Consider the following 20,485-nt stretch of genomic DNA (forward strand, 5'->3'; position numbering starts at 1 on the left):
GGCTCACTCTAACCTGCTACCCAGAGCGTTCTGCTACCACACATGCGCTGTAATGTTTTCTTACCCGACACAAATTAAACGCGCAGCATTTATTCTTTAACAACATATCATACAAAATTAAACATGTAACATAATAACTGAAACAGTATCAAAAATATTTCTCTATAGATTGGCTCTAACAATAACACAATGCTATCTGAGAAGGTATAGTCTTTAACCCTTTTTAAATATATTCTGTGGGTCAAATATATTTGATCCACATAGCATAAATTTGCCAAATGATAATTATAAATGATTTCAACAAGCTTGTGTGTATTTCAGCTAGATTTCAGCTCAAGTTTTTCTTATTTTGCGAAGCTTTAATTTACAAAGATTTACACTGTGACGTTATGCCTCGATGCATGCTCAATCATCCAGGCAGGGAAATCCCAAAAAGTTGATTCTGTTCATCTGGACGTAGCGTCTTCAATGGGAGAAACATTTTGTCACTTCAGCCTGAAGAATTCACTTGGATGAGTTTTGAAACTTTTCTCCAACTGAAAACACTGCGTCCAGATGAACTGAATCAACTTTTTGATACAGTCCATGCAATACAATAGTATTCAAATATTCATTAAAAATCATCCTTGATAGTTGATGTCAAACTTTCAAAATATTTCTCCTCTAGTCCACTTACTGTAGCTCTGGGCAACGTTTCATCTCTATTGACTGCAATATTCCAGAAAAAATAATATATGGCTTTTGCTCATGTTTGATGCAATACAATGGCATCGTATTCAAAAATTCATTAACAATCATCCTTGATAGTTGAGGTCATACTTTTAACACATTCCTCCTCTGGCCCACCGACTCTACGTCTGGGCCAAGTTTCATCTCAAACTACTTTCATACTCGCAAGAAATTAAAGGACAATTCTGCTCAAATTTACAAAACTTTAAAGGAATGTGATAACATCATGTTACAAATGTATTAAAATCATCTGTGATAGTTGACATGAATTTCTCAACAGATTCCTCTTCTTGGACACCCACACTGTATGTGTGCACAGAAATTAAAGGACTTTTCTGGTCAATTTTCAACATGCTCGATCGATTATATCATCACATAAAAAAATTAAAAATCATCTGAAATTGTTGACATGAAATTGTCAGATGTGCTGGAAAACATTATATTCAAATGATGAAACACCGCAGAACTAGAACGTGAATAACTACATAAAACCAAAGGAAATTATGAACCCACAAAACTCGAAACGCTATTAATTCTCTACAGTACAAATACCTCTTACAGGTTACTCTGGCCCGTTAAAACTAACAGACCCTTAGGGCTGTTTTCCAAGCCACTAAATTTAGCCCAGTTAGTTACTGTAGCAGTCTCATGAGGTGCTATGATTCAGTGACAACTCCAGATATTATTCCACTGCGAACTTTAATCCATCCAAGCACATGTACACATAATGGCCAATGCCAAAAACGTAACCCCCCACGTACTGGATTAGCCAACACAGGTACGGTAGCTCATATGAGACAAATGGTGCAGAGTGATTATTTAACCAAATAATCTACAGTTACCAAGTGCACTGAGCTACAGGGAAGATGCTGCAAAACTACCTACATTTCAGTTTGCATCAGAGAGGGCAGCCCCAGAGAGCTTTTGAGGCAGGGAAGGGTTACAACTGGGCGAGTCCTCTCATACGTCGGCTTAATCTAAGCTCTGCACTGTTTGCCGGCTAAAACCAATCAGAGATTTGGACTCTTTAAACAGACAGCCAATCCATGTTATACTGGGGTACTCAACACCACTTTCCTGTCTGTCTTGACTTCACTATCCAGTAAAGGCAAAAAAGAGAAATATAGCAGTAGTTGGATCCAAAACTTTGCAGATATTTTGTGTGAGTGCAGAGATGATGCATTTGTGGAGACTTTCATGTCAACTATCAACTATGTCAAGATGACTTTTTTTGTAAGGTTTTGTTTATTAAAATAACCTTGTTGAATGTGAGTGGAAATGTCCTTTAATTTCTCTGGAATCATGCAGCATTTTGTGATGAAGGTTGACACGCATGCAGAAAAGGTAACGAAGAGGAGTCAAATGACATTTTCATGTCAACAATCACAGAGGATTTTTTTGTTATTATTCTTTATGTGATATAATCGATTGAGCATGTTGAATTTGACCATAAAAGACCTTTAATTTCCCCAGAATTATGCAGTGGATTGAGATGAAACTGTGCGTGAAAAACTGATGAAACTAGTGTGGGTGTCCAAGAAAAGGAATCTGTGAGGAATTCAGCTATCACAGATGATTTTTAATAGATTTCTCACAGGACATCATCACATTCCTCTGAAGCTTTTGAATTTGAGGAGACTTGTCCTTTGATTTCTTGGGAGCATGAAAGCAGTTTGGGACGAAGCTTGGCCCAGATAAGAGAAAAAATCTGTTAAAAGTTTAATGTCAACTATCAAGGGTGATTTGTAATGAATTTGTGAATATGATGCAACCAGGCTGTCCCAGTGCAACGCGTGCGCTGGCGTGTGAGTGTGAGCGTGCATTTGTGCGCGCGCGCGATCAGGAACGAACGAGAGCATGCGCTGACATAAAGGCTGGTGTTGAAGCGCAAGATAATTTATAGGGTGGATCAGAAGCGGCTGGCTTCATCGCGGCGCACAAATGACGGCTCACTTGACCGCGGTAGTAAAAAAACAAAACGCCATCACTCACTTCAAGCGGGCCTTGGGGCAAGTGTCCTGCTTTGACAATGATGGTTCGTACGGAGTATCTGAACTGTGGAAGAACACAAAGTAAAACAGATAAATACTCCTCTGTGGGCAGGTTTCTGGGCGAGTATCTCCATCTGTGGGATTTCTGTGAGGCGTGTCTACGGACTGCTGGTCCCGTCGCTACGATACTTCCGTATCACTTCCGTGTGCTTCTGTTGAAAGGCGGGTTTCCACAGACTAGGTAACCGTGACTTTCTTGGTTGTACGAGGTCAAGTTAGCGTTGAACATTCAAATATCTCAAATCTCGTCCATCTCCGCGCGGACACGAGGTTTGGCTCCATGGCTGACGGCCGAGGGGGGCAGAATCCGGAGCAGGAGCCGAGGGGCGCCGCGGGTGGAGACGGTAGGTGGAGACATTTTTGGTTCAGCCGCTGAAGTTAAAAGCTAAACGGAGGCAAAAGTATAACGAGTCCGAACCGGAATAAAAAGTTAGGATGAAAGAATTGCTTCGAACTACTTTTAGTAGTTAGAGGGGCTGGTGTGTTGGAGATCACCTTGGTTGCTGTCACTAAACCCGAGTCTGGTTCAGCTCAGCCCGGAGAACAGCGGCTGTACCGACTCCATGCGGGACTTGCCCCGACACAGTGTGTGCTTTACAGCCTCAACAGGCCGCTGTCGGCCTGCTAGTTTTCACCAGGAAGCCTGTGTGGACTATGCTACACCTCTGATAATTATGGCCACTCATGACGTCGTCGTGACGTCACACGAAGACAAAGTTTAACAGCCCAACTTTAATGTAGTTAACTGATAATGCGACTATTAGAGACTGTGGGCTGGTGGAGTGAACGTGAATAATGTTTTCTTTATATCTGCTTTAACCAGAATTTGCGATTCTTCACTGCTTTGTCGCAAACAGCTGTTCCACAGGACACATTACAGCTGGAAACAGGGATCTTGGCGAAAGTGAAAGCAAGCTCAAAGTACCTCTTAAGAAACAAACCACCATGTTCTTTGATTCAGTCTTTGTCAAGTAATGATGACATAAGTTGGTTGGCAGTTTTTAAAAACTTCATTGTGTTTTGTACTGTTGGCATTGCTTTGCTACTGATTGTAAAGGTTTTGTTTTATGCCCCTTCCCCCCACCTTGAATAAAAATATGAGTAAATAGTCTATTAATTATCTGCTTGCTCTTCCAGATGTCGTTGATGATTCCATCCTCGAAGAAGGTGCGGTTGTCTTTAGAGGGTGAGTCTCAGCATTGCTGTTGGGTACGGTCATACCCATGTGTTTGACCATAAAAATCTTACATTTTAAACTGAGGATGGATACAGAAAGTTGATTCTGTTCATCTGGATGTAGTGTTTTCAGTGCGAGAAGCATTTCATCACTCTTCCAAGTGAAATGTTCACTCTCAGCTGACTGCAGGTTTGCCCAACGTGATAAACAGTGCATTTGAACAATGGCTGAAACTAGCACGACTGACTAACTGTGGGCCATGAGCTCAGTTTCAGGATAGCTATTAAGCAAACTGACATCTCCATTGATCAGTATCCATGAGTACTATTCACAGGCAGAAGGGGAATGGCTGCAATCACAGAGCTGTAGATGGTGAAAGATGTAGTCTTAAGTCTCCATCCATTAACTCTCTTGCAATTCAATTTAATTCAATGTCTTTATACAGCGCCAAATCACAACAACAGTTGCCTCAAGGTGCTTTATATTGTAAGGTAAAGACTCTACAATAACACAGAGATAACCACCTGTGAACTAGTGGTTTGGTGACAGTGGGAAGGTAAAACGGCCTTTTTAACCACGAAGAAACCTCTGGCAGATTAAGGCTCAGGGAGGGGCAGCCTTCTCCGGCAAACAGTTGGGGGTGATGGGAGAGGAAGACAGGTCAGGCACTGTGGAAGAGTGCCAGAGATTGCCTATTGTTGTCAGGGTTGCAGGGGGCTGGAGCCTAGAGCAGGGCGATATGACCAAAAATATTTATCATGATATACATTTGAAAATTTGTGATAATGATATAACTGACGATATAATTGACACTAGACAAAATACTTTACAACTCCACAACTTTATTAGTGCAAAAAAAAATCAATGTATTTTCACTTAAACAAGCAGCTGTTTTTTATGTGCATTAAAGTTTATATAAACATGTAACAGTGCAAATGCAAATTCCTCGCTGACAGTTTAACCAAAAGGTATTTCCAGTGGAAACTGGCCGACATATCCTCAGCATAACCAAGTATAACATCCACAAAACTTAAAAAGAGGTTATACACACAATACGGTAATATCATGTTGAAGCACAGTACGTATCACTCCGCAAGGCTCCGCCTACGATAGCCGTAATGCTCCAACAATCCATCAAGCGGTGCGGCTTCGTAGCTTAGCAGAGTCGTAGTAAAACATTTGACAGATTTTCGAGCGCCGTGCACATAAAATCGTTTCGAGGTCAGTAAACACAACCAGAGTTCATACATAAGGCACACAGGATTATAAGGGGCTCTGTCGACTTTCAGAAAAATCAAAGGATTGATTTTAAGTGTGCCGTATTTTCCAAACAACACGGTAATAACGACGGCCCGCTAGCATGCGCTACCAAAAATAGTGCTTTGTTGTGTATCTGACGGACGAAAGCTAAACCAGTTCCACACCAGTGAAGTTGCAGCATTTTTACAAACCAGTTCTGGTTCATCTGTTTCATTCAACGATCCGCTTTCGCTCTTCTCATTCTGCGTCGCCGCCGTGCTTTTTCCGCCATGTGCATATGAAAACAAAGGCACTGCACATGCGCGTTTTACCCATATTCTATCGCAATATTTGATTTTCTTATCGTTGCCCAACATTATACCGGTATTGCCGTGAACGATGTGATATGGCCGAGCCCTACTGGAGCCTATCCCAGCTACCATAAGATGAGAGGCAGGGTACACACTGGACAGGTTGCTAGTCTGTCTAACACCAATGCATAGAGAGAGACAACCATTTACACTCACATTTACATCTATGGGCAATTTAGAATTACCAATTAACCCAGGGGTACACCTGAATAAAATGATTAGTTCATTACCAGACCTCTGGAGAACTTTAAGATAGTTTGAGGAGGTCATTTATCCATTTAAATCAGCTGTGTTGGATCAAGGACCCACCTAAAACCTGCAGGACACCGGCTTTCGAGGCCTGGAGTTCCCTACCCCTGAATTAACCCAATCCCATTAACTGCATGTCTTTGGACTGTGGGAGGAAGCCGGAGTACCTGGAGAGAACCCATGTAAAACAAATTTTGCATGAATAGAAGAAAGCAGTTCTTCGTACTTCTTAAAAATATGTGCATTGAAGGACATGTGCTGGTCAAAAACAACTCCAAGATTCCTTACAGTGTTATTGGAGCCCAGAATAAGCATTTGGTTAGATACCATATTTCTATGATTTTTAGGGTCGAGTACAATAGCTTCAGTTTTATCTGAATTTAGAATCAGGAAATTACAGGTCATCCAGGTCTTTATGTCTTTAAGACATTCCTGCAGTTTAACTCATTGGTGTGTGTTATCTGGCTTCATGGACAGATAGAGCTGGGTGTCATCTGCATAGCAGTGTAAATGTATGCTATGTCTTCTAATGATGCTGCCTAAGGGAAGCATGTATAATGTAAACAGAATTGGTCCTAGCACTGAACCCTGTGGAACTCCATAATTAACCTCAGTGTGTGAAGAGGACTCTCCATTTACATGCACAAACTGGAGTCTATTAGGTTGCAAGACAGCTAGGGACCCAGTGGGTGAGCAGTCATTCCTGTTATACTCCTTTGAAGTCCGTGCGTCTTTGCCTGCTCAAATCAGCATTACCTTTTCAGGATGTGCACTGTACGTGTAAATAGACTGCAGAGTACTGGGTACTGGGCTGACAATGTAGCAGAGTTGTTTGGTCTGAACTAAAATCACAACACTGATCATAGGTAGGTTTTACATCGAGCTTGTAGTTTATTTTGCAGACAAAACTTTAAAAAAAAAAAGATCATGGTACTTTCTCTATATAAATCTGCATGTCCAGCTGGTCACAGCAGATGCTAGATGACAAACGAATTGGCTTTTCTTTTCCACCTGAGCACTCAGTGATTCATACAAGCACTTTTTATAATGCTGACGTGCTTTCTAACAACAACTTGGGGTTAGGTGTCTTGCCCAAGGATATTTGTACGCAGAGTGGAACAGCCAAGGATTGAACCACCAACCATCTGATTAGTAAATGACTGAGGTCACATGATTTGGACTCGAGTCATTAATTTTATGACTTTAGACTTGACTTGAAAAAATGTTCTAAGACTTGTGACTTGACTTGGACTTTTACACCAATGACCTGGGACTTGAATTGGACTTGAACCGCTTTACTTGAAAAGACTTGATATCCATCCATCCATCCATCCATCCATTCGTGTCCGCTTATCCTTTTCAGGGTCGTGGGGGCGCTGGAGCCTATCCCAGCTGTCATAGGGCGAGAGGCGGGGTACACCCTGGACAGGTCGCCAGTCTGTCGCAGGGCCAACACACAGGGACAGACAACCATTCGCACTCACATTCACTCACACATTCACACCTATGGGCAATTTGGATTAACCAATTAACCTATCCCCACTAACTGCATGTCTTTGGACAGTGGGAGGAAGCCGGAGTACCCGGAGAGAACCCACGCAAACACGGGGAGAACATGCAAACTCCCAAAAGACTTGATATTTCACCACAAATAGGGCTGCTCAATTAATCGAATTTTAATCACGATTACGATCTGGGCTTTCAACGATCATTAAAAATGACTGAGCTGATTATTAGCCCCTCCCTCGTGCTTTACTCTCGCTCTGCTCCGTGTGGCAAATCGAGCGCACCTCTCTGCATTTCGAACATACGTCACAACAATTAAGAGCAGCGATCTCCAACCTTTTTTGCGCCATGGACGGTTTATGCCCGACAATATTTTCACGGACCGGCCTTTAAGGTGTCGCGGATAAATACAACAAAATAAAACCAGTACCGGTACCGAAAAAAAGAAAATTTATTCATGACACACGTGAAAAGACCCAGGAAAACCGAGTAAACGATAACAAAATAACGCTGAAAACCGATAAAAACCCTGAAAACCATACATTTCACACCTGAGCCTCAACGCTCGCGGCCCGGTACCAAACGACTCACGGACCGATACCGGTCCGAGGCCCGGGGGTTGGGGACCGCTGATTAGAGGACCCGAGGGAAGCTCGGAAAGCTCACCAGAAGTTATATGGAGAGGAGAGTGACTGCTGTTGGTTGAAAAGAGGTAAAAAACCTTCAGTGGTGTGGAAACATTATGGGTTCAGTCAGACGTGGATCAAGTAGACACAGTGGGTAAACTTTGCTACAGTGTAGGTGCACCACAGAGCAACACTGCGAAGTTCACTAAACACAGATGTTTACATTTTTCATTTATTTTTTATATTGCAAACATTTGCACTGTTATCAGTATTTGCACTATTTTATATTATTTCTTGACAAACTTTAAAGTCATTATTCAACACATTGTTATTGTTAAATAAATATCGTCAAATAATCGAGATCTCAACTTCAGTGAAAATAATCGTGATTATCATTTTTGCCATAATCGAGCAGCCCTAACCCCAAATATAAAATTTAACACGCATATTATATAGAAAGTGTGCACCGTTAATTCAATTCATTTATTCAAACCACACTCCGTACGTATGTGTGCGTGAGCTGTAGCACAGCCAATCAAATTAACCAGATTTTTTTTTTAAAAAGAAAAGAAAAAAAAATGCTGTAAGGAGTTATTTTTTTTCAGGTACATAAACTATGAAGTAGTCAACAAAAAAACGAAATGCAATATGCAAAACATGCAAGAAGAGAATCACAGACAGAGATGGAACAACTTCCAACTTTGTCCGACAGTTGAAGTTGCATAAAGAACGGTAGGTTCTCTCTTGCTACGATGAGATCATGACTTCATCTAACTTTGTGATGTCAACTAACTTTAATGTGTATGATATTTTTGTCATGTGATTTTAAAGCCGGCCCTACAAGGGCATCCAAGAATAACATGCAGCTTATCTCAGAACTGTCGGTGAAAATTATTCTTGGAGCTAGGTTTAATTGAGCTGCATTTTAAAGAGGTGCAATTTCACAATTTGTGTATATTTTCTAAGTTCACTATTTCGACATGTGTTGAGAAAAACACAGAATTAAAAATCACATGGTCTAATATTTACATTTAGCATAACTGCAACATGCTTTTTTCTTTTTTTTTGTTTAAAGACTCGAAAGGACTTGAAATTCAAAGTTTCAGACTTGTGACTTGACTCGGACTTTTACACCAGTGACTTGAGACTCGACTCTGACTGCCATTACTTGAGACTTGACTTGTGACTTGAGGATAAAGACTTGAGACTTACTTGAGACTTGCAAAACAATGACTTGGTCACACCTCTGGTAAATGACCTGCTCTACTTCCTGTGATGCAGTCCCCCTAATAGATAGCTGCCCCTCCCTGAGCCTGGTTCTGCTGGAGGGTTCTCCATGTTAAAAGGGATTTTTTTTTTTTTTTTGCTTGCTCATAGTGGATCTTCTGATTGTTGGGGTTTTCTGTTTTTTCTGTATTATTGCAGGGTCCTACAATATAAAGCGCCTTGAGGTGACCGCTGCTGTGATTTGGTGTTGTTTGAAGTTTACTGAGGAGAATCTTTGTATAATAAAATTGTGGGTGTTTTTTTTGTCTGCTACAGGTATGTGATTGCACATATAAACACAGAGGAGCCCAGTCGACACGTGACTTCTGAGGATTTGGGAGGAAGGCCAGATGAACAACAGGATCCACAAGTCAAAGAAGTGGTAGAACAGCTGCGCAAGATAGCCGACAGTTTAAACCGCAATGCTGAGCTTCAGAGGTGACTGCATCAGCTGTTTCAGCAGATTCTTTGAATACCAATTACCAATATGCTCTTTCCACATCATGCTGACACAACTATTGGCAGATTTACAATGCAAAACCTCACTTTCTTTTCATCTTTTCAAAGTTCAATGTGTTTAAAGCAATTGTTTACATATTATGTAAATATAAGGCAAACTTTTGAATGTGACTGGTGACATTAAAATGCAGGATTTCATCACCCATCTCCTAATATCCCGGTGCGATGTCCTAACTCATGTCAGTTAAAGTTCACTCTATACTTCCAGTGTAACGATGAAAATCTGGGAAAAACACAAACTGGAACGTGTCATTTCTTGAGCTTGACCATGGCTCTTTCCATGATGCTATCTCGTAGCACAGTGGTACTGACTGGAGAATTGGCTCCACCTACTGCTGCTCTCTAGCAGTGAATTAAAATATTGAGTCACTTTCTTTAACCCAGGGGTGAGGAACTCCAGGCCTCGAGGGCTGGTGTCCTGCAGGTTTTAGATGTGTCCTTGATCCATCACAGCTGATTTAAATGTCTTGAAGTTCTCCAGAGGCCTGGTAATGAACTAATCATGTGATTCAGGTGTGCTGACCCAGGGTGACATCTAAAACCTGCAGGACACCGGCCCTCGAGGCCTGGAGTTCCCCACCCCTGCTTTAACTCCTCAGCTGTAAAAGGCCGATGTGGCATTGTGGTCACCGTGCTGGGTGAACGGACAGCATGGGTGCTCAAGTTTGTGAATGCGATAACTTAAGAATTTTGCCATTAATCTAATGGGTGCAGCTACTAAAAACCTCTGTCGAGTTCGGATCTCAGTGACCTCAACCTCGGGGTCAGAGGTCATGTCTTCTGAAAATCTTGTGGACACATTAAAGACAAAGATGTCACCTGAGGTTTTCAAAATGATACCAGGAGGCTGAGGAGTAGCGCTTTTGTGGAAACTCAGATTATTTGTGTTGCACTTGCATGACAAGTCGGTATACGATTAAACTGCTGAGCGAGCAGATCTGAACTATGAACAGTACTAGCAAGAAGAATTTGGGTCAGTAAATCAGTTCAGCCAAATCATTCTCATATTTGAATGTGTCCATTTCCTCCCATCAGACTGATAAACCAGGTTCAGGGGAACTGCGTTCAAGATGTCTTCATGGCAGTTGCAAGAAACATCTTTGCTGATGGCATCAACTGGGGTCGAGTAGTGGCTCTCTTCCATCTGGCCTGTAAACTTATACACAAGGTACACCATCTGCCACAGCTGGTATTCTGTGATCCCTGCCTGTCAGAATCTTTCTCCTCATGCTGGATATAGGAAAGGAATTCCCCAGCGTGGCTTTTTCTCACACCCACCAAACGTACAAACATAATGGGTGTGAGAAAAAGGACCCACAAAAGGGCCGCAATTGCTGTGGCACAAACGTGTTGCAGCCACTGGGCTTAACAGCTCTTCTGGTGGAATCTCTGCACTGTAAGTAATGTTTCCTCACTGAGGTTCCAGTACGTTCAGCATTCTGTCAAAATTCCTCACATTAATTAAAGAAATACAGACTTGTAGTAAGTGTGCATACAGGGCTAACAATGCCTGCAGGAGGGTCTCATGACAGCAGGGTTCCTACGACTTATGTTAATGGATTTGTTCCATATCTGTTTCTCCTTTAAAGGCTATTACCGCCAATCACTTAGAGAACATCCAAATGATCATCAGCTGGGTCCTCCAGGTCATCAGGGAGCAGGTCTACAGCTGGCTTGTGGCACAAGGGGGCTGGGTAAGTGAGTAAACGTTCATAAAGCTCATTGCGGTCTTCTGTTTGGACGCCTCAGGTACATCCACAGCTCCTAATATTGATCTGTTGATCTTGCAGGAGGGGGTGATCCGTGGTTTCTCTCGATGGAGGACAGCAGCCATGGTAGCATCAGTAGTATTGGTGGTAGCCTTTGTTTACTACCGGAAAGTACGATAAAAACATCGGACCTCACAACCAAGACTGCAGTGCCTTCATCTGGATACAGACGGCTTGTTAGGAAATCAGTCACTCCTCAGCCTCCATCTCATTAACAAGAGGAGGTAAAGTACTGTGCTTACAGGGACGGATCTTCTCTTTTCTCAGGTTTCAAAGAACAAAAGCGCTTTTGCTGCCAGATGTCCAGTGAGCATCTCAGCCTTTCTTCACTAGCAGGTGATCAGTGGCTGCCGTGGATTTCTGAGCTGCTGTATCTAACACTGGAGGCTCTCAGCTGTCAGCCGATGCTGCTGTTGCACCCGATCTTACCTGAACCACACCTGAGGGAGTTTACAACAACATAATTATCTTAATTAAGCCAACTGAATGTGCCCTAGTTTCACCGTAGCTGGTGTCTGAAATTTGAATTATGTTGTATTCTGTCTCAGACAGTCTTGTCTCTTTAAAGTCTTTTTATATACTTGTTTAGGTTTCTAGTATCAAAGGACGTCAAATCACACTGTAAAAAAATGCAAATGTTCCTTTTATGGATTTTAAAAACTGGACAAGAATCCTCAAAGTGAGTTTTTCTGAAAGACTTCTTCACTGAACTGTTTCAACAAATAATTTGAAATTACAAAGGGGAAATGTGTTGGTTAAATAAGCTTTTATCAAGAAAACAATGTTTTAACAAAGTGCAATGGTTTGGAATAAATGTAAACCCTATTTAATTAAAACTGTAAAAAGAAATCATAAATATTTAGTGTTTGTTTGTTTTCTATGCAAATTTAAATAAAAAAGAAGGGCAACAAAAGACCTGAAATGTTGTTTACAAACATGTTGGGGGAAACGCAGAAATGCTGCTGCTCCTGAATTCACTAATAATGAAAAACCATCATCTCTAGTTGGACCAAAGAAAAAGTGAAACACAGACGTTCCATCCTCCAGGGCACAAAGAGGAGGCGAGACCGTGTAGCTTTATATCATCTCTGTCATGAGTATTTTACACACCTGTACAGCACCATTAATGATCAAAGATCTACAGGCACCAGCCACTAACACAGCTAATTATGTGGTAGCAGCTCCACGTAGACATGGTCAAGTTCAAAATGAGCATCACAAAAGACAAAGTATCCGGGTCGATTCTGTATCAGGGAGACTCAAGGACTCATCTTCTCGAGTTCCTGAAGTTTTTCTCAGACTGTTGTTTTTGAAAAAAATAATAAATAAAGACAGCATCTTTTGAAATGCATTTCCAGCATTAAATCCAAAATGAACAATTAGTAATAACTCAGTCTGTGTGTGTTCTGTCATGTCTTGTTCATTCGACCCACTTAACAATTGGCAGCTCTATTTGAAAGTAAATAGGAAGAGGTTATCTTAAGTTTGGGGTCTGCAAATCTCATAAACCCATATTTAATTCACAAACGAACATAGAAAACGTTTAAACTGGGAACTATTTCAAGAAAAATATGAGCTCATTTTGAATTCGATGGCAGCAACATCTCTCAAAAGATTTGGGCCATGGATAAGTTTCCCACTGTGTAGCATCCTATTCTTTAATATCGGCAGGTAAGGTCTGGGAACTGAGGATGTTCTCCAGATGTTCTCAGCTGGGGAAAGGTCGAGTCGACTGCAGGCAGCCCAGTTCAGCACCCAAACTCTTCTGCTAAACACACATGCTGCTGGAATAGCTGCAGGTTATTATTATCCACTCCAGATGAGAAGAAAAGCTACATTTTCCAACATCTGTGGGATATTGCCCAAAAAAAATAGACTGTACGTGATGACCTCCAGCAAGATAATTTAGCCTCCCGAGAGACTGCAGATGCAAATTAGTTGTAAGCCATGTCTGGCAGCATTTCTATGAATCGTCTGAGCCGTTGTCTCTTTCTGGAGAAAATGACTCAAAATTCCTAAGACGACCTGGTGTGGACCTGTGTTCTGTGACAAAACATGCTTCTTCTAAGCTCAAAATAAAAATGAATTAACTGCTCCAATTACACTACACGTTGTCTCCATTTCAAACATTTTCTTTTTAAGCCTTTGGCAACGTTTGAGGGGAAAAACATAATATAAGAATTGTCTCAGAATTTTGTCACTAGGAATAAGTCATTGTACCATGAAACTTTGTGAATATGGGGTAAGATCTTTAAAAGTTCAATACAAGGACTGAAGCGGTGCACAGAAAGGGAACATTTAGCATCTGGAAACGCTTTGGCGAACAGTTTTCAGCATGTACACGGATTGTCGGTAACTTGTGATGTGCTAAGAGCCCAGTGTCTTCACAAGAATGGAAAGGAGCAATGACAACAGTTTTTCTGAAGGTTTCACAAAATACTGAAATAACAAACCTCTGCAGCTGGTTTCTTAATTTGAAACGGGGGGAAAGGGGCAGCAAAACACTAACTGAAGTAGATGGAGAAAGGTTTTGTTGGAAATAGTTGTACAGTGCCACTTTTAATTAGGAAATCCGAAGTGTCTGGGACATCTGGGAGTTCATTGTAAAGCAAACAAACTGTAGCAGTGGTAGATGGCTTACCTCATCAAGCTTTTATTTACACCGTTCATTATCTTTGAATTATTTAGTTTTACAAAAGAAAGAAAATCAATGTAGTAAACATTTTACTGCTAATCTGAACTGTCGGGGGTTTCAAACTGAAATGAGCTGTGGGCCACTGCTGGGATGTCATCTCATTGGAGGGCCACGTCAGTGTTCAGGCAGTACAAAACAAACAAACAAATAAGAAAAGACCCACAAATTTATCAGAACATTTTGTGCCTTTTTCTTTTTCCCTTCGAATATTGTGTAAAAAGACCAAACTGCAAACGTGAGTGAAAACTATTTATTAAACAAATAAACATAACAATTTTTTTTACCCCAAATAATACATGTTCAAAGCAACACAACGGCGGCCCAATATCAGACAGAACTCCACTCTGCAGTCATAATGAAGCAGCTCGTTTTATTTTGTAGCTTCAAGCTGCTCTTCATATTTTGGCCACCAGATGTCAGCAGAGAGGACTGTGTTGAAATGCTTCGAGTAATGAACCGTATTTCAACACAAGCTTCAAAGCTTCATTTGGCCATCAGCACCTGTAATCCAGGCAAGGCAGGCTTAGAGTGCTGGAGCTGTGCTGGGCTTTATACAGCAATCTATCGCACACACATACTGTCACACTGATGAAAGTGTCTGTGACAAACTGGTGTACAGTGTCGAGCTTAAGGTGCAAACCGCTGGATGAGCCACTCCTACATCCTTACATGTAACAGGAATATTAAGTAAATATGAAGGTACAACGATTAAACAGGAATGACACTGATATTTAACAACTAAAGCACTTGCTGTAGTTTTACAGTACAAACTACACTTTATACTGTAGTCGTGAAGTTCTTCAGACATTACCGGACAGAGCTCAGTGTGGAAACATGATGTCCAAACAGGTACTGCCTCCTCCTTTGTGCTGATCTTATTCCACACATCATCTTCAGTTCAGACAGATAGTCTACCCTCAGTCACCACTTGCCTTCTTTCCTACAGAGGCCAGTTCAACATATCCATATTATCCCCATCTGTACATCTGTATGGGGTAAGTTCAGTCTGTATCTGTGACTGAACTTACCCCACTACTAACATCAGGCTAAGCAATATTAAAAAGGTTGTATTAAGAAGTGTTTAGTTTATAGGGTGGCTGTAGCTCAGGTGGCAGAGCAGGTCAGCCACTAATCAGAAGGTCGGTGGTTCGATCCCAGGCTGCCTCCTGGCTGCACGCCAAAGATACTAACCCCATGTTTGCCTACTGGTGGTGGTCAGAGGGCCCGGTGGCGCCGGCAGCCTCTGTCAGTGCGCCCCAGGGCAGCTGTGGCTACAATGTAGCTGCCATCACCTGTGTGTGAATGACTGAATGTAGTGTGAAGCGCTTTGGGGACCTTAGGGACTAGAAAAGCGCTATACAAATACAGACCATTTACCATATAGCGTTAAGCATTCTGAGTGGTCTGTAAAAAGCTGGGAAAAATTAAATTAGGATGAAATTAAATAAAAAAATCCAGTTGTGTGTCAACTTATCAGCATCACTGCTACATCCTGTATACATAAGAGGGTAAAAAAAATCCATTGATGGTTTTCAGGAAAAGTCTTTAAAAGTGTTCACAAACCAGAAACCCTCTCATTGCCTGCACCAAGGTTTTGTATCTGTTGATTGCTTATGTTGAACACTATCTGCTCCAGAGCATAATTTACTGTGGCGATGTGAAAAGAGCACCTCGTTGACAGTAAAACCCAAGGCTAAAGCAGAGGTTACCTCACTACGCCTAAATCCTGCTTCATATTTCAGGAATACGTCGGACTCTTTCTTTAGTGTTACAGCATTTACGGCGCTCCTTCTCAGTCAGCCTGACTAATTCCTTTTCCTGCATGTGTTTGTGTTGCTTTTTGTTTGCCTGTGGTCAGTGAGCACCCTCACCTTGTCGTACCAGTGTCCTGGAGAGCACACTACACCTGTCCTCCACTCCGTTGGATCTGCTCTTGTGGTCTTTTGGGTCACTTGGAGTCTTTTGGACTTAACAGTGTGGGCAGGTACTTTCCCCGGTACAGGAATGCTGCACCGAGTCGCTGGTTTTACAACACTCGGAGAATAATGCACAGACACGCCTTGGCACATGCATTAGCAGGTGTCTTAGAGCTGCAGGCTCATCTCTTATGGAAGCTGGGGCTGTCAATGATCTGAGAGAACTTTCCAAATGAATCTATTGTGTCCACAGGTTCTTCTGTTTTTGCTTCTTTCATGTGGTCACCGATTTTTGCCCCAGGGGAAGGGATTTGATTCAGAGTGCTGATCCTGGGGAGGAACTGGGCCAGGGCTGGATCTCCTCGGTCTAAGCCCTGCAGTCTTTGCCGGTGGTTTCCCAGACTGAGCAGGACTCCATGTCTGTCAGAGATATAGATGTTGTACCCATCTGGCAAGATCTGCTCTCTGAAGATGCAGTCCTCTCTGCTGCAGGCATGCTGGAAAAGTTCACATTACATTCACATGCATCACTCTCCACATTCTACAATATACTTTATTGTATCCTTTATTTGAAATAAGTAAAAACAATATGGCTTTTTGGCATTTGTTTCCACTCAAAATGCATTTGTTTGCTGATCCTATATACATGTTGTACAAAGAGGGGTAAGGGTTAACAGGGACTATTAACAAAAACACACACACACACACAAAACATACGTAAATGGCACTGCAAGTTCTTCGATGGCTGTTTGCTTTGACCAAAGATACCCAGCCAGAGGCCAAGGTTGTTGTTGGTGCTGCTGGGTCTTTTCATTCAGCTTTTTCCACTTTGCAAACACATCCTGCCCTGCACCACACTGAACAAAGGTTGATGAACTGGTCGACTATTTGAATGAATGACTCTGCTGCTTGCAGTGAATATGGAGACGATTAACAACATATCACAAGCACGGCAGACCTTGCGTCACTTGTGTCTACAGAAACCTTTCTAGAATAGCCGCTGAAGAAGTTTGCAGTTAAAACGTACTTCTACTTTCTTTATGGAATAACAGTTCCCCACTTAGAGTTCAAATGTCAGCTTGACACCAAGTGAAACTAAAGTATTTATTGAAGTAAAAGTGCTGTATCAGAATATAAAGTTTAAACCAGTAATAATCGCATTTCAGTCGAACTGTGCAGATTATGAAATAGAGAAAGATTAATTATTAATCAATCAGATTAATCAGTTAAAACTTTTTTCCAACAGGTTTTTGCTATTTTACAAAGAGCACAAAGATGAAGAAGAAGCTTATTTCGCCTCTATTTTACTTGTCATGTGTGTCTCCTCATATGAAGAGAAGAAAACACGACACTGCGGAGAAAAGCTCCTTTTTAGACGACCTGAGGTCATCATGGTTTCACTGTGATTGTCTGTGTGAGGTAAAGCGTATTAGCAATTGCTGGATGAGATGCAACTGCAGTTGGTATTGTAACTATTATAGCTGCTGCAGTACATAAATATAACATAGTTGCGTCACAGGCAGAAAGGATCAGGAATATTCACATGGCTGTGCAATCCTGTGAAAGCTTAAATGCACCTGTACTGCTTCCATAGGAATTAAGAGGAGAAGCAGCAGCCAGGTGCTCCACAAACGCAGGACTTTAGGCACTTTGCAGGTCTGTGTTAACGTGTCTCAGTCTTCCCAGGTGTGGATGATCCAGTAAATTAGCCCCAAGGTCAGACTGTGCAATGCTCAGATAAACTGCCAAAAGACCCGAGACCTGCATCTCTAACTCGATAGGCCTCAGTTTGTATGTTAGACGTTAAAATTCATCACAGCAAATTTAGAAAAAGACTGAACAAGTTGCTTCTTCTCTCTGAAAAGAACATGACGGCAACAACAAACAAACCACAAAACATCTGGAACACAGTCCATGTAGAGATGTCTGGCCATGATGTACAGCACGAGTTTGGAGAAAACCGAGCACAGTATATGAACACAAATATCTCAAAGCAACTGTGAGCACTGTGCTGGAGCGCTGATCATTGGGCACCTTACAGTCACTGAGTCAACCGTGTATTCTTCTGTACACCAAAGTAAGCTGAGCCGAACGATTGGCTGAAAATGGGTCATTCAGCAGAACAATGATCCCCATCATAGCAATACATTTACAACAGAATGGCTGAAAAAAATGAATTAAGATGTTGCAGTGGCCCAGCCAAAGTGCAGAACTCCACCCAACCAACCTGCTGTGGTGTAGGTTTAAGAGAGCTGTGCATAAACAAATGAACCAAAGCGACTTGCACATCATTGTGGTCCAAAATTCCTCCACAGTAATGTGAGGGAATAAAGTCCTCCTGATGAACATTGCTGCTGAAGGTGGCTCTACAATCAGGGCATGCACTTAAAGTCGTACAGGACTGCACAGAGTGAAAATGTTATGTTTCACAGGAAAGTACACAAGCAGCATGAATATAAACTTGGTCTATGTGTGGGGTCACATATTCTTACTTTCATGTTGGGTAGTTTGCTTGGTAATACAGTGCTGGGATTTCACAGACATTTCCAAAACGAGCATTTACTTTTGCTTGGAGCTGCTTTCTGAATCTGTTTGGGCTCTAGGACTCGCTGAAAGGTGAGGAGGAAGAAGCATGACTCCATCGTGAGATGTAACATTTAGAAAAAATGTTAGCTACCACGAAAACACCCCCCTCCCTCACAACTTTTATCATTTGGAACTGAAACAATGACTGAATTAATTGATAACATTTTTAAAAAATTGTATTCTTAACTGTAAAAACATGTAATAACTGACAGATATTAGTAATAATATTCAGTAATAATTAGTTTTTTCATTTGTTTATGTTGCCATTTTTCTATTTTGTTTGTTCTATTTACACTCTGAGCTTAAACATTGCATGTGTCACTTTTACTACACATGTATGCTTTACTGTTTGATATCAGCATCACTCAATCTGCACACAACACAAGTGTGTGACATTTGTCGTGTTTTTAATGAACTGCATGTGTCACTTAATTAGATATGCTAAAGTTATTTCTTGTCCTTCTACATTGTATTTTAGTCTTTTTTGTGTGATTTTGGAAAGAATTTTGTATCTCTCGTTTTGATAAGTGATATAAATAAAAACATGTATTCTTCTCCTTTTGTTAGTATTATTATTATGCTCACCGATGAGTACAGTGTGCCGTCGTCTTCTATGCAGAGAAACCTTGCGGTTGCCACCCCTCTGATGGCAACACGGCCTGGACCCACTGGACGAATCTCCATTAGGCCTAAAATGGAAATGTTCCCCACGGCGAAGCACACTGCAGTTAGTAACAAACACTGCAGTTTGCAGCCTTTTGACTCTGCGCTTCAAAGTGTTCCACTTACTGTGCAGAGTCTGGACGGCAGAACCACGGATCTGTCCACCCTCACTGATCAGCAGGTGCATTCCTGGCCTGGTGGCGTAAAGGTGCCTGAGCCGCACCACCTGGGCCCAGCCGTGGGCGATGTGGGGCCCGTTGTCTGACAGGGGCATGCAAACCATTCCAACACCAAACAGCACATTGACTGTGGATACGATGAGGAGCAGCAGCATGATTCGCGTGTTGTGGCTCCCTCCAGCTGGTAGTGAAGTAAGTGGACCTCTTCCTGCGCAGCCTTTTAAACGTGGCTCTTATCAGCTGCAGATAACCCCTTTTCCCAGAAACAAACCACAACACACCCCTGCACAACATCCAACTGAATCATGGCTCGCCGCTGGCCCCAGCCGAGCCCAAGTCATGTTAGAGTCAAAGATCAGCTGAATGTGCCGTCATATACGGACTGTCGTGCAGACTGTAAATACAGTCATATAGGTTTTTCTTTATGAACAATATATGATGTTAAGAACAGCACGTAAAAGGAGATCACTGTAGTAAGAGAAAAACACTGTAGGAGACTTCAGGTTTAGCTGTTGCATGTTGTAAATTAATCGCCAATATTGTCGTTCACAGTCGCTGCTGAATGAATACGAAGTATTTCACACTCAAAATGTGAAGGACATATACAAATGCAACACAGCACTGTGGATTAAGACTGCATTTCATTTTTTAAACAAAAAAATCAGGAAAAAAACTATTTTCTTACTTTTACTATAAAAACCTCCGCAGTAATATACACAATATCATAAATACCATAAGCCATCATAATCCAAGGAAATCTCGGCTCACACCTATAGCCTCGGTATGTATTATATTAATGATGTGTTGCATAATTACATTACATAAACTGTCATATTGCACATTATTTGAGGATAGGGTAAAGTCTACACATTGGTCAGAATCCATGCAAAGTTGTGAGACTGGGTCACTCTACACTAAAATAACAGACTTCTTTCCGCTCTTAT

General features: G+C 41.6%; 3 protein-coding genes across 4 annotated transcripts in view; 1 reads left to right on the plus strand and 2 right to left on the minus strand.

Moving 5' to 3' along the window:
• ano1a (anoctamin 1, calcium activated chloride channel a) overlaps positions 1 to 2,858 on the minus strand; it is an 80,182-nt gene extending 77,324 nt beyond the window's left edge. The window contains exon 1 of the mRNA XM_086296916.1: positions 2,722 to 2,858. The gene's annotated coding sequence lies outside the window, so the exon portion shown is untranslated. The remainder of the gene's footprint in view (positions 1 to 2,721) is intronic.
• On the plus strand, positions 2,631 to 12,745 carry LOC147339617 (apoptosis regulator BAX). 2 transcript variants are annotated; one of them, XR_015129948.1, is made up of 8 exons: positions 2,631 to 2,961; positions 3,051 to 3,124; positions 3,918 to 3,966; positions 9,491 to 9,652; positions 10,769 to 10,901; positions 11,323 to 11,427; positions 11,524 to 11,726; positions 11,839 to 12,745. XR_015129948.1 is itself a non-coding variant. In XM_086296939.1 (7 exons), exons 1-7 carry the CDS (start codon positions 2,759 to 2,761, stop codon positions 11,620 to 11,622), a joined length of 825 nt encoding a protein of 274 aa, XP_086153065.1. In that variant the 5' UTR covers positions 2,631 to 2,758; the 3' UTR covers positions 11,623 to 12,739. The 2 variants fall into 2 exon arrangements, 1 of the variants encoding a protein (XP_086153065.1); XM_086296939.1 differs by having other exon boundaries at positions 11,524 to 12,739.
• Positions 12,746 to 14,439: 1,694 nt separating this feature from the next.
• Positions 14,440 to 19,733, minus strand: fgf19 (fibroblast growth factor 19). The gene is made up of 3 exons (XM_086299948.1): positions 19,489 to 19,733; positions 19,285 to 19,388; positions 14,440 to 16,610 (listed from the first exon to the last, which is right to left on the minus strand). Exons 1-3 carry the CDS (start codon positions 19,694 to 19,696, stop codon positions 16,296 to 16,298), a joined length of 627 nt encoding a protein of 208 aa, XP_086156074.1. The 5' UTR covers positions 19,697 to 19,733; the 3' UTR covers positions 14,440 to 16,295.
• Positions 19,734 to 20,485: the final 752 nt, after the last annotated feature.

Source organism: Aulonocara sp. 'chitande type north' Nkhata Bay, linkage group LG1 (genome assembly GCF_057382095.1).
Source record: "Aulonocara sp. 'chitande type north' Nkhata Bay isolate Kocher_YH1m ecotype deep benthic linkage group LG1, A_spYH_male_GT1.1, whole genome shotgun sequence".
NCBI classification, from domain to species: Eukaryota; Metazoa; Chordata; class Actinopteri; order Cichliformes; family Cichlidae; genus Aulonocara; species Aulonocara sp. 'chitande type north' Nkhata Bay.

Coding starts and splice junctions, on each gene's coding strand:
- fgf19 (XM_086299948.1), bottom strand. CDS start 19,696: ATGCTGCTGCTCCTCATCGTATCCACAGTCAATGTGCTGTTTGGTGTT. Junction 19,389..19,488: donor TGCCGTCCAGACTCTGCACA/GTAAGTGGAACA, acceptor TTTCCATTTTAG/GCCTAATGGAGATTCGTCCA. Junction 16,611..19,284: donor ACGGCACACTGTACTCATCG/GTGAGCATAATA, acceptor GAACTTTTCCAG/CATGCCTGCAGCAGAGAGGA.
- LOC147339617 (XM_086296939.1), top strand. CDS start 2,759: ATGATGGTTCGTACGGAGTATCTGAACTGTGGAAGAACACAAAGTAAA. Junction 2,962..3,050: donor GGCGGGTTTCCACAGACTAG/GTAACCGTGACT, acceptor CGCGGACACGAG/GTTTGGCTCCATGGCTGACG. Junction 10,902..11,322: donor CCTGTAAACTTATACACAAG/GTACACCATCTG, acceptor TCTCCTTTAAAG/GCTATTACCGCCAATCACTT.